We start from the raw sequence: 13,558 nt of genomic DNA on the forward strand, positions 1-13,558 counted from the left end.
TTAGTACATTCGTTTTTGAATACTAATGAAGTTATCTAAGTGTTAGAAACAGAGAAAAGAAGAAAAGAAAATGATTGCAAAAGACTGGCTGTGTGCAGCTGAAATCCAGCTCAGTCTGGCACATTGGACTGTCCGGTGGTGCACCGGACAGTGTCCGGTGGTGCAGGCTGGGCTCTGGTGAAAAGACCGCTCTCGGGAAAAATCGGCGGCGTACGGCTATAATTCACCGGACTGTCCGGTGGTGCACCGGACTGTCCGGTGAGCCAACGGTCGGCAGCGCAACGGTCGGCCGCGCAATCCGCGGGCGACGCGTGGCCCGCGCCAACGGTCGGCAGGGGGCACCGGACTATCCGGTGTGCCAACTGGCCCGGAGCTGCAACGGTCGTCTGCGCTAGAAAAGGAAGGAGATCGGCACCAGACCGTCTATAATGACTGTCCGGTGGCGCACCGGACTGTCCGGTGTGTGAAGCGTCCCCAATCCTCTGGGACTCAAATGTGATACAATTACTAGTCCCAGGAGGCTAGTAAACACATTTATACATCAGATAATTCCAGATCTGCTTAAACGAGATAAACCTATAAAGGTGGTGATCAACTTTAAGAGTTGGTCCACAACTCGGGACATATCATCAGAGTGGGGCTGAAGCAGCCTGATATACGCAGCGAAGCAAATCAGCGGTCCAACAGCCACAGGCAAGGTTGGGAACAGTCATAACTCTTACCCGATCTCCTTTTTCTGAAAAAAAAATAAATAAGCAAGGGTGAGTACAAACGTACTCAGCAGCCCACCTTCACCCGCGGAATGGGGAAATCAGATATAATGCATGGAATATGTGGAGCTCAGAATATTTTGCAGAAACAGCAATATTTTATGCAGGGTTGTTTTGAAAAACATTTTGTACTTTCGCAAAGCGCATCCTCTCCAAAAGGAGCAGGAAGTTTTTCAGTATTATAACAAAATCCCCTGGACTAAACCATCCAGGTATCTCAGCAGTTTCCCACTGGTTTTCCTTTTCAAAAACAGCTACTGGACTTCCCGTCCACCATAGCTCACGGCTAAACCACCGAACCTTTTAAAAACCATTTTTCTCAAACACACCCTTTTTGAAAACAAAACATTAATTGTCATACCATACTAGACTCGTCCATTCATGTGGACACAAACTATTCGAATAGGTTTTCAAACTCTGCGCAGAGGTGTACACTTTACCCACTAGTCCGGCTCTGCGATCTCATGATCAGTGAGACCCGAATCCGAATCTCTTTCTTTCCCCGCACGTCCTAACCTTAATGGTTATACCGGAAGGAGTCAGGCCACCACCATGTCCAAACCGGACAAAACTTTCCCCCTCCTTATCCTCCCGGTGCTCCCCAGCCTTCATAACCCTGGGGTTGGACCGTACGAGTTCAGATTGAGTGACTGCCCACACAGTCTCGAGTGGTTGTACTTGTCATGAGTACAGGTAGTGAAAGATGACAAACCGGTCCTTATACGAGGGGACAATCCTTCTGCTCACGCCTAAACCAGCTGAGCCATCACCTTAGGCCCTCCCCTAAACCAGGAAGTCCCTGATTATCCCACTCACAAGGTGATAAGGGTGAAAACCCTTCATCATACACATTTTGAAAAGCATTTTCTTTTGAAAACTCACACCTTTCCTCAAATCATTTGTAACAAATATATCAGGGATTGATTGCGGCAAGCGGCTGGGTGGCCATAATAACTTGTCTCAAAATCATATCATGCATAAAATAACAGGCTGAGGGTTGTGGTTGAAAAATCATAGGTAATTTATGCATCAAAGGGATCCAGTGAGCTTGCTGTGCTTATTTGGCGAAGGGGGAAGAAGAGCTCGCGGAACTGGCTTCTGGCTCCTGGCGTAGACTTGTAGATCTGGCCTCCACGAGACAGTACAAACGCTCTGATAACTATGCAACATGAACAAGCAAACATACAAACCAACAAGTATACCAACAAATATTTAGTATAGTGGTCAGAATAGTGATATATGGATGGGTAGAGTCTTGAGTAGAATATGTGTCATGTGGTGTTGAGATACTGCTGGTGGTGGAGCGAAGGTGCTTACCAGGAGGGTGGACTGGAGACGAAGCGACACTATGCGTGTAGCTAGCAGAGCGGAGTAACTGAGTGAGTGGGGTGTTTGCCTTGGCTGAGGGTGTTGCGTGTGTGTGGAGAGGGAGAGGGTAGCTGGGTGTATTCATAGCTGGGTGTATGTGGTGTAGCACAGCGAAGTTCACTGTTGGTGAGAATAGTGACGAATGAATCGTCTGACTTAATATGAACAGGAGAGTTATAGGCAGAATATGGGACGAGAGTATTTTGGGATTTTTTTGGAACATGAACCATGCTTAAGGGATGACATGGTTGGATAGGGAATAGTTTGATAAGAATTTAGAAACGAGAATTATTGGAATCTGAGTTTGGAAGCCTGGTTCGAAGGAATCTCAAGTTAAGCGTGCTTAACTTGGAGAAACCTAGGATGGGTGACCAGATTGGAAGTTCCCTACTGGAATGAAAATCACAGTCACCAGAGTTTGTATAACTGGAATATGGGTGTGGCTGGTCTTAGGTGGACTGGACAGCATGATGGATGCGTAGTTGAAATTTGGGGTAATCGGATGATCGATGAATAGTAACGGTGAATAGTAACGGTAAATAGTAACGGTAAAAAGTAAGGGTAAACAGTAAAAAGTAACAGTAAATAGTAACGGTAAATAGTACCGGTAAACAGTAAAAAGTAACGGTAAAAAGTAACGGTAAATAGTAACGGTAAATAGTGACGGTAAATAGTGATGGTAAATAGTGATGATGAACGAACGATGAACGATGAATAGGAACTATGAACGAACGATGAACGATCGAATGATCGAACGAACGAACGATCGAAATTTTGGCAGCATAACGGCAGGAAAAGGATTATTTGGACGAACGAACGGACGAACGATCGAACGATCGGACGAACGGACGAACGAACCATGAACGATCGGACGAACGATCAAACGATCGGACGAACGAACGATCGGAATTTCGGCAGCATAACGGCAGGAAAAAGATTATTTGGACGAACGAACGGACGAACGATCGAACGATCGGACGAACGGACGAACGAACCATGAACGATCGGACGAACGATCGGACGAACGAACGAACAAACTAAGAACAGGGGGACGAACGATCGAAGAACGATCGAACGATCCTTGTGCTAGTGTGTGCTTGTGTGGAAGGTGGAGTGGGAGTGGACGTGTGGGTGTGGGGGGGGGGGGGGAGGGAGTTGCCATGAAATGGCTTGGGGTGGGATGAGAGGAGGCCCTTGCCCCTCTATTTATAGCCATGGTGGGGGGATTAGGGGGAGGGATGAGGGGATTAGTGGGAGGATGAGAGGATTAGTGGGAGATTAACATGGATTTGTCTTATATGAGTGTAATTAGCTTGTAGAGCTCACCGTATGACACCGGAGGCATACGTATACGTATGAGCATGAGGAAAGTTATGAAGAAACTATTTGTAGGGACTTGAAAAATGATTCTGAAGGTATTTCTCAAGAGGAAAATATCTGGAGGTATATCGATGGAATATTTGGGCAGTATTTATGGAAAGAACTTGAAGGGGATCACTAGGGAAATATCTGGGCAGTATTTTTGGAAACAATTTGAGGGGGATCACTGGGGAAATATTTGTCGGATATTTTGAGGAGAATTTTGGAGAGAATATAGACCGCTATATTTTATTTGTTGATATCAACTCGCAAACAAACATTTTGAAATGAAATTTGAAATTCATTTTGAATTTAGAGCGAGTTTGAGAAAATTTCAGGATTTGAATTTTTGGGATGCTACAGTGTGCCACTCGACAGAAGGCAAGGATGGCCTTCTTTGTTGGCCTCCAACGGCTCCTAGCTGCCTTGAGGCTATAAAAGGGACCCTAGGCGCATGGAGGAGCTACACAAGCATTCACTAAGCAATCTTAAGGCATCCAGACTTCGTTCTCGCGCATTTGTTTCATTGTGTTAGTGATTTGAGCTCTATTCGAGTCGAGGACTCCCTGTGTTGTCATTTGAGCTCAAGTCCTCTCTTGTGTGCGTGGGTGTGCTGCGATTTGTGTCTTGTGTGTGTTGCTCATCCCAACCTTACTCCGTGCTTTCACTGTGATCTTTGTTGTAAGGGCGAGAGACTCCAATCTTATGGAGATTCCTCGCAAACAGGAATAATCATTAAGGAAAAACCGTGGTATTCAAGTTGATCATCAGATCACTTGAAAGGGGTTGAGTGCAACCCTCATCCATTGGGACGCCACAACGTGGAAGTAGGCAAGTGTTACTTGGCCGAACCACGAGATAAAATCGCATGTCTCTTGTGTGCTTTCTCTTTGATTGTCTGTGTTCACAAGAGCTCGTTTCAAGCTACTTAGCCGTTCTAACTTTCATAACTAAGTTTTGTGGCTATTAGTGTTGAATTTACAGGATCACCTATTCACCCCCCCTCTAGGTGCTCTCAATTGGTATCAGAGCCGTTCTCTTCACTTAAGGGACTAACCGCCCGAAGAGATGGATCCTAAGGGAAAGGGGATGGTGGTCAACGACAAGGAGAAGGAGTCCCTCTTCAACGAGCCAAGAGACAACAAGCCCACTGACTCTGGCTCGAGTCACAAGAAGAAGGACGGGAAGAAGAAGAGGCGCATCAAGAAGATCATCTACTACGACAGTGATGCCTCATCTTCTTCACCACACGACGACGATGATGACTCCTCATCAAAGAAGAAACCGGTGAATCAAAACTATTAATTTGATTATTCTTGTATTCCATTTAATTCTAATGCTCATTTGCTATCAATTTCACTTGGGAAACCTCCACACTTTGATGGAGAAGACTACTCTTTTTGGAGTCACAAAATGCATAGTCACTTATTTTCCCTCCATCCTAGTATTTGGGAGATTGTTGAAAACGGAATGCATTTTGATAGTACTGACAATCCTGTTTTCATAAATGAGCAAATTCATAAGAATGCACAAGCTACTACTGTTTTGCTGGCATCCTTGTGCAGGGATGAATACAACAAGGTGAGTGGCTTGGACAACGCCAAGCAAATATGGGACACCCTCAAGGTATCGCATGAGGGAAATGACGCCACCATGATCACCAAAATAGAGTTGGTGGAAGGCAAATTGGGGAGATTTGCGAAGATCACGGGAGAGGAGCCAACACAAACCTACAACAGGCTCAAGACCCTCATCAACAAGATTAGAAGCTATGGAAACACAAGATGGACGGACCACGACGTCGTCCGACTTATGCTAAGGTCATTCACGGTAATTGACCCCCATCTTGTCAATCTCATTCGTGAAAACCCCAGGTACACCAAGATGACGCCCGAGGAGATACTCGGAAAATTCGTGAGCGGGCGCATGATGGTAAAGGAGGCACGATACGTGGATGACGCCTTGAACGGTCCACTATCCATCTATGAGCCGCAGTCGGTTGCTCTCAAAGCAACAAGCAGCAAGGAGGCGCTACCAAGCAAGGTAGCTCAAGTGGAGTCTGCCGGACTCAATGAAGATGAGATGGCGCTTATCATCAAGCGCTTCAAGACCGTGCTCAAAGGACACAAAGAATATCCCTCCAAGAATAAGGCAAAGGTTAAGCGCTTCTGCTTCAAATGCAGTAAGATTGGTCATTTTTTAGCTCAATGCCCCGATAATGATAATGACAAGGAACAAGAAAAGTATTGGAAGAGGGAGAAGAAGAAGGTTTATAAGAAGGCGAAGGGCGAGGCACACCTTGGAAAAGAATGGGATTTGGACTGCTCTTCATCCGACTCCGACGATGAAGGACTGGCAGCCTCAGCCTTCAACAAGTCTTCTCTCTTCCCCAACGAACGCCACACTTGCCTCATGGCCAAGGAGAAGAAGGTAAGCGTTCGAGATACCTCTAAGTATACTACTTCTAGCGATGATGATTCTAGTGATGATGAAGTAGATTACTCTAGCTTATTCAAAGGTTTAGATAGAGATAAGGTAGAAAAGATAAATGAATTAATTGATGCTCTAAATGAAAAGGATAGATTGTTAGAAAAACAAGAGGATATTTTATATGAGGAGCATGATAAATTTGTTAGTGTGCAAAAATCTCTTGCTTTAGAGATTAAAAGGAATGAAATGCTATCTTCTGAGTTATCTGCTTGCCATGAAACTATATCTAGTTTAAAGAGTTTGAATGATGAATCTCTACTACTAATTAAGTACCTATTGTAGGCGTTCACAGCCAACCGTGGTGCACGTTTTGCCGCATCCAGAGCGTCCAACTCGCATCCAACGCCCCTGCCGCATCCCGCGTCCCTCCCGCACTCGTCCCTGCCGCATCCGCTTCCCTGCCGCAGCCCCCGCGATCCCCTTCCCACGCATGGCGTTCCTGCTGCAGCCCCCACTGCCCGCTCGAGGAACGATCACACGCAGACACGCTGAACGCTTCCGCGGCGTCACCACCTTCTGCCCTCCGCTGCCTGCTCGCCTCCGAGCCCGAAAGGCAAAACCTCCTCGCTCCTGCCCCCCTCCTCGCGATGTCAGTCAAACCCTAGCACACCGTACGCGCAGGCCCGCCCGCCCGCTCCCATTCCCCACACCCACCCATGGCGGCGCTCTCCGCGCCATCGACGCCGAATCCCGCATCGCCGCGTCCGACCCCGTCAAGGTACACACCCACGTGCTCTCTGTCTCCCGCGTGCATGATGGGTATTTTTTCGCCTTCCGTATCGTTTTCGATTCGCTGGAGCAGCTCGCTCGCTCGCTTGCGCGGGTGGGTGGGTCGCGGGTTCCTTTCACGGATTCATTGCCGTGCCTAGATTTGGCCCCGGTCCAAGTCTGGTGGCAGCGGTTCGGTCGAGCGCTCGACCGTGTGCTAGGCCGACATGTTCTCCCCCGCGTTTCGGCTGTTTGTTTGGAGTGCGAAACTGCAGGCTTCAGGGAATCAAGGTTTTCTCACCGTACTATTTCTGTTTTATTTCAAAAATTCTGGGAACTCGGAGTTTTGTCCGGAGCTCGTTCCAGGTGCCCCTCGGAAGGGCATCAGTTTTCTGCTTGGTTGATTGCAACGCCCTCATCCTCATCCCTGATGAAATGACCTATGATTCCTAGCACATTACAGTGCCCCCACTGATGCGATTTGGCTGTCATGCTTGTACTTGTAGGTCTCGTGCATGAGGAGCACTGGCTCCGCTCACTTCGGCTGTGCCTTCCCCTACGTCAGGGCCTCCTCTTCGGCGTAAGTGCTTGCTTTCAACGCTGTAGTCACTGTCTCCTTGTAAATGTAGTTTCAGGCATTGCTATTGTCCGTCTAACTCACTGTGAATTGAAGTGCAAGGAACCTCGAGCCGCTGAGGGTGATAGCCACGCAGGCGCCCCCTGCCGTGCTCCCCGACCAAACATTTCATGTGAGCTGTGCAGCCTGCGGTGGATTTATAATTTTCTTCTTCCTTTATTTCTCTGTAGAATATTCGAGTGGGGATAAGACAAAGATTGGCATCAACGGTGAGTTCTTTTATGTACAGTTGTAGGAACTAAAATGACGTGGAATCTGTTGTATTGTGATCTGAATGAGACAGATCGACCGTTGACCACCTTGGGCTTTTGCTGGTCAATGTGTTTTGTCTTAGGCTTGGCTGGCCTTTCTCACCAATATCTACTGTGCGCTGCAATCACACTACTTGAGATGTCATGTTTTAAGGTTTTACAAAGGCAATTTATTCCTGGTTGAGTATTTGTTGCACTAGCTAACTACATCTAGCAAATATAATCATTCTTTGCTTTCTGAGTTACTTTGCAGTTGGATGCAAGTATGGACTAGGTGAATTATATCAGATCCTATTTCTGATTTGTTATTCCCCCACTTCTTGTTACTGTAGGGTTTGGGCGGATTGGCAGGTTGGTCCTGCGAATTGCAACCAGTAGAGATGATATTGAAGTTGTGGCTGTGAATGACCCTTTCATTGATGCTAAGTACATGGTAAGGAAGCTAATTCTTATTTTGCTTATCATATTTCACATGTCAGATTCTGGACGTTTCATTTGACAACAATGAGCTAATTAAGATTTTTGTTTGCATTTTCCTTCTGATCATTTGGGAACTGCTCTACCTGAGCAGAGATACACAGTTACGGCCCTGACTACAACACTAGCTCAATTGAAATAATTCTCTTTAATGTGATGCAAACCAAAATTCCTGTTAGCCCATTATGTTATGTTTCATGTGCTTTCACTTGCTTAAGTATGATATGCATGCGGTAGCTTTACAAAATAACTGCTATACTGATCCTTCATGTTGTTTTTCTTTTTTTCCTTTTTCTTTACAAAAACATTGTTTTCTATTCTTCCAACAAGCTTCCAAATTCTGTATGTCAAGTGAATGCACATTGTTCACGGGAACAATGCAGCTAATGTGGAACCAACAGATTTTTTAGTTCTATTACATTTTTTACTTCACTGTTGGTTTAACAACTGTCAATTTCTATGCATGAGGTTTGGTATTGTTTGTGTTTTCTATATAATCTCCCCCTTTCCAGGCCTATATGTTCAAGTATGATTCCACTCATGGCCCGTTTAAAGGTTCTATTCGTGTCGTGGATGATTCAACCCTCGAGATCAATGGGAAGAAGGTCACAATTAAAGCAAAAGGTAATGTTCATTGAGTTCACATCTGTACCGTATTTGCCTATTGTACATGACATTGTTGGGAACCACCGGTTTCATGTTCGATTTTAGATAAATCACAAACTTAAATCTTGTTCAATTACATTGGCATCAAATAGGGGGGGTGCAGTTATTTCATTTTATATACTTTGTAGCAACTAGAATTGACATCAGTATAGAAGAATGTATGCAGAGTCAAGAAAGTATGGTAAAGAGATGGTGAAGGCTTGTATGTGCTCTTCAAAGAATGGGTCTAGAGCCCTAGACTACAATAAACAAATTTAATTTAGATTCCAACCAGCCATTCTCAAGTTCTTTTCTGCTTAGTCCATTCAAGCTTTAGAGGTTAATGTTTCTTAAGCAAGGCTGTCCAAAAACAACTCAATTATGAGTAGATTCAATGAGCGAAAATTGTTACTCACTTTGGTAGGAAAGTGCTCATTGTCGGAAACGCAATACCTTCTGCAAGGCCAAAGAGTGCACGTACAACAAGCAACATGAGGGTGGAGCGGGAGGCAGCCCAAGGAGTGAGAATTGTGGCCAAGGATCAGAGTGCAGCATCACCTGCCATCACCTTCTTCCCGCCATATTTGTCTGCCAAAGCTCCTCCAACCATGGATGACAAAACATATCCCCATAAAAATGATGACTACAGAAATTGGCGAGAATACTTAGCCTCTGTTGATCAGCTTAATAGCAAAATAGCTGTGTTTGTTCAGACTTGTTCAGAACTATAGTCATGCATTGGGCATTTGGGCTTATTGATTGGAGTCTTCAACAAATTTAAAACTATAGTCTTCAGCAAATTTTAAAATATGTTCATCTTCTCTTGGTGCGTTTAAATATGTTAGTTTTGTACAATTCAAGTATGTCAAACCAATTTTGCTAGACTATTTAGCTGTTCTCAAACTGCCTCACCTTCAGGTAAATTGGACAAAGTTCTTGATGCTTGGCTGTTTGATTCTTCCTCCTGTGTTTTCGATTTTATTTCACACCTTGCTATTACATTTAGCTCATGTTTAGCTTGGTATTACATCATCTTGAATTTGTTTATTTATTGTTCTAATAGTGCTCCCTTGTCCAGTTGATAGTAAATTTGCTTTTCTACAAACCTATTTGTCCGAGCGAAAGAAAAAAGCAGGCTGAGCTAGAGTTCGATAGTGGTACTATTAGCAGACACAAAAGAATGGTGTTTAGACTAACTATTAGATATTCTTTTTTACGACTATACTACCACTATTATTTTTTTACAACTATACTAATGTGCACAATCTCAGTCTTTTTATACTACGGTGCTTACCATCGTGTGGTCAATCATGGCTGCTAAGGCCGACGCACACGTGCCGGGGCAAAAGGTCGCGCCGCAATTCGGCTCCCTCTGTAGCCGGGCGACGCGTCTGCGGTGGCCTCGTCCGGAAGTGAGAGGTACCCGTTTGTCGACAGCAACTCGACGGTGCCGCTGGCCACCGGCATGACCGACACCGCCATTGTGCTGCCGCTGCCGGACATCGGGATCGAGGACGCCACCACCAAGGTGCTTTAACTTGTGCTTTATTTCTTTGACATGTTATTCCTGTGCAACATCTAATCATGAGATCTACTAACCGTTCTTGGCATAAACAAATCTAGAGATCTACTACCAGTTCCTTTCACCTCCCAGTTAATTCAATTCGACAATAGCATCACGCCTCATTGTTATGCATGCCTTTCCTTGGCTTTGTCGGTGTTTTGACTCCCACAGGCGCATATGACTTATTACCAGAACCATATGCAATAGATACAGAACACTCAGTCATAGTTATGGTAGTTGAGAGATACCTCTTATTCATCATTGGGGATTTGACACCTATTCATAGAAGGATACTTTTTATATGAAACTTAGCTTACTAGATGGAATCATCTTTCTTCTACTGGCCCTTGAGCGCAATTTTAGCAGGTTGAGTCATAACCTGATGTATATACTTGATCTCACCCTCTATTTAATAAGCTATGAGCCTGTGACAGGGGACTTCTTTTATTGGGCATCTGTAATTTGAATTTCTTTCTAGTATTTAGGTACAACTTCTTCCCTGTCAGTGGTCAGTATCCATTGGCTTCTGGATATATAGAGTTAGAGAAATCGGCTTCAAGTTTACAATTAATTAGAGAAGTTACTTGGCTAGCTTCTAGAAACCATTATATAGGGCCTGTCAGCATACCCTCCCTATGAACAGAATCCTAATTTACACTATGACATGTTCTGGTGCTTCTTTAGTCCATTATAATTCTATGCTTTATACAATATACTTTCAGTGTCTTTCTTGCATTATATTTTCATAATCCACATCTTATTTTACACATGAAGTGTTGAGTGGGTATTTGTGTTTGTTTGTAATCTAATGGATGAAATGTTCTCATACTCAAAGTCCTCCATGTGCTACATGATGCTTTATTTTTTATACATCTATTTCACAATTGCAACGCCATTTGAGTTTGCTGGTATTATTTTTAGGATTTTTTCTTGCAATGCTGGTTCATATTTGGACCTGATGTAGTGATGTGAGATCCTTGTTTCTCACCATATTCCCTTTCCTTGTACCCATGGTTGTCTTCTACATATTTGTGCCTAAACATCGTATCAACGACTTCCCTGGTCATTGGGGAGTTTCAGTTATGGTCATAGCGATTGTCTTCACAATATACGAACTGGCCTTACTGGAACAGATCAGAGGGTGCAAATCATTTCTTTGTCACGCCACATGACTTTGGTGCTTGCTTCCATTATCAGGTATAAACACCACCGATACATGAAGTAGCTGTAGCGTGCATTTATCTATGCTTCCATTAATAAAGTTTAGATGCTAATCAATAATAGATGAGTACTGAATACCAGTATTTGGAACAACTGGGACGTATCTAATTGCGTCACTGAACATGGGGCATTGTGGGCATCAAGATTCTTGTTTCACTATGAATGAACTACTATGAGTCTATGACTAAAATACTTAGGTCCCACATGTTTGTTTGTCTCTTGTAGAAGAAACATGTCTCAGGTTGGAAAATTTGTTAGTTGTCGTACTGTTATAATGACAACTTTTCCAGTTGGCACCTTACATTACTGGCTGTTCCAACATCTCGATATTTCTGTAACACAAGCGCTTCAAATTATTTTCAGGAAGAGAAAGCAATCGGGCGGGGAATCCTTCCCTTGCTTCAGCGTGCTACACTGGTTCAGACCTTTGGACAGAAGAACCATGTCTGCCTGAAGGGTGGGTCCATCACAATCCCACCATTTGCACCTCCCCAGAAAATGCAGGCTCACCTTATCCCCGTGGACACCCCTCGGTCTATCTTCGTGTACTTCCGTGGTCTGTTCTACGACACCAGCAACGATCCTGAGGGTGGTTACTATGCGAGGTAAATCATATATCTATTTGCAAGTGATGCAGCTTCCCTCCACTTTTTCCCCAGTCATTCATCACAACATTGTGTCCTTGGTCTGATCTCTGATCATTCTGCATGTTCTATAGAGGTGCTTGTGCATCAGTCTGGGAGAACTTCAAGAACAACCCGCTCTTCGACATCTCGACTGATCACCCACCAACTTACTACGAAGACATGCAGCGTTCAGTGTTCTGCCTGTGCCCCTTGGGCTGGGCTCCATGGAGCCCCAGGCTGGTGGAAGCTGTGGTTTTCGGCTGCATCCCGGTGATCATCGCCGACGACATTGTCCTACCCTTTGCAGACGCCATCCCATGGGAGGAGATCGGTGTGTTTGTCGCCGAGGAGGATGTCCCAAAGCTGGACAGCATCCTGATGTCCATCCCAACAGATGTTATACTGAGGAAGCAACGTCTCCTTGCAAACCCGTCGATGAAACAGGCCATGCTGTTCCCCCAGCCTGCTCAGGCGGGAGATGCATTCCACCAGATCCTAAATGGGCTCGCGCGCAAGCTCCTACATGGTGACGGCGTCTTCTTGAAGCCCGGGGAGAGGGTCCTGAAATGGACCGCCGGACCGCCAGGCGACCTGAAACCTTGGTAGCATCTGCCTGCCTAGAACCTTTTTGGGAAAAAGCAAGAATGAGAACATGGTGATATACATACATGCACCTTTAAGTTACCATGGTTGTAAAAAAGCAAGAATGAGAACATGGTGATATACATACATGCACCTTTAAGTTACCATGGTTGTATACTTGTATAGTGCTGACCACAAGCCAAATGTACATTTTGGTATGTTCTTTCTTCTTTCCCTGTAGCTGTTATACCATATATCTTCACTAGGTGAGTGCCCATGCGTTGCAACGGGGACATATAATATCACGGTAACTTATGTATTATATGTCTCCGTTGCAACGCACGGGCACTCACCTAGTTAACTACTAAGCTAGAAGGAGTTAATAAATTTAGTTCTTGTGAAGAGCATGTTGTTATTTGTGATAGATGTAAGGATTTTGATGTTGATGCTTGTGATGAACACCTTATTTCCATTACCAAATTAAATGATGAGGTGGCAAGTCTTAATGCTCAACTTAAGACTTGCAAAATTAATTTTGATCAATTAAAATTTACTAGGGATGCCTACACTGTTGGTAGACACCCCTCAATTAAGGATGAGCTTTGTTTTCGAAAGGAAGCTAAGAACTTAACAAGCCAAAGGACTCCCATTCCCAACAAGGAGAAAGGGAAGGCCCCTATGGCTAGTAGTAATCAAAAGAATCATGCTTTCATTTATAATAGGAAAGTTGCTAGTCATTCCAATTATAATAAGAGTTATGATCATGATGCTTTTGATTCACATGCTATGTTTGCCTCTAGCTCTACCTTTGTGCATGGTAGAAGTAGACCTAGGAGAAGTAGTGTTGTGCCTCATGTGGC

The 13,558-nt window shown here is 44.5% G+C and overlaps 1 protein-coding gene across 1 annotated transcript; it reads left to right on the top strand.

Annotated features, from left to right (window-relative positions):
• The first annotated feature begins 6,417 nt into the window (after window positions 1-6,417).
• Window positions 6,418-12,737, top strand: LOC103644630 (probable beta-1,4-xylosyltransferase IRX10L). Its single transcript, XM_020541544.1, has 10 exons — window positions 6,418-6,705; window positions 7,202-7,275; window positions 7,369-7,541; window positions 7,916-8,016; window positions 8,573-8,684; window positions 9,589-9,623; window positions 10,084-10,233; window positions 11,362-11,466; window positions 11,854-12,095; window positions 12,209-12,737. The coding sequence occupies exons 1-10, from the start codon at window positions 6,418-6,420 to the stop codon at window positions 12,720-12,722; spliced, it is 1,794 nt and encodes a 597-aa protein (XP_020397133.1). The 3' UTR covers window positions 12,723-12,737.
• The last annotated feature ends 821 nt before the right edge of the window (window positions 12,738-13,558 follow it).

The sequence above is a fragment of the Zea mays genome, chromosome 1 (assembly GCF_902167145.1).
Source record: "Zea mays cultivar B73 chromosome 1, Zm-B73-REFERENCE-NAM-5.0, whole genome shotgun sequence".
NCBI classification, from domain to species: domain Eukaryota; kingdom Viridiplantae; phylum Streptophyta; class Magnoliopsida; order Poales; family Poaceae; genus Zea; species Zea mays.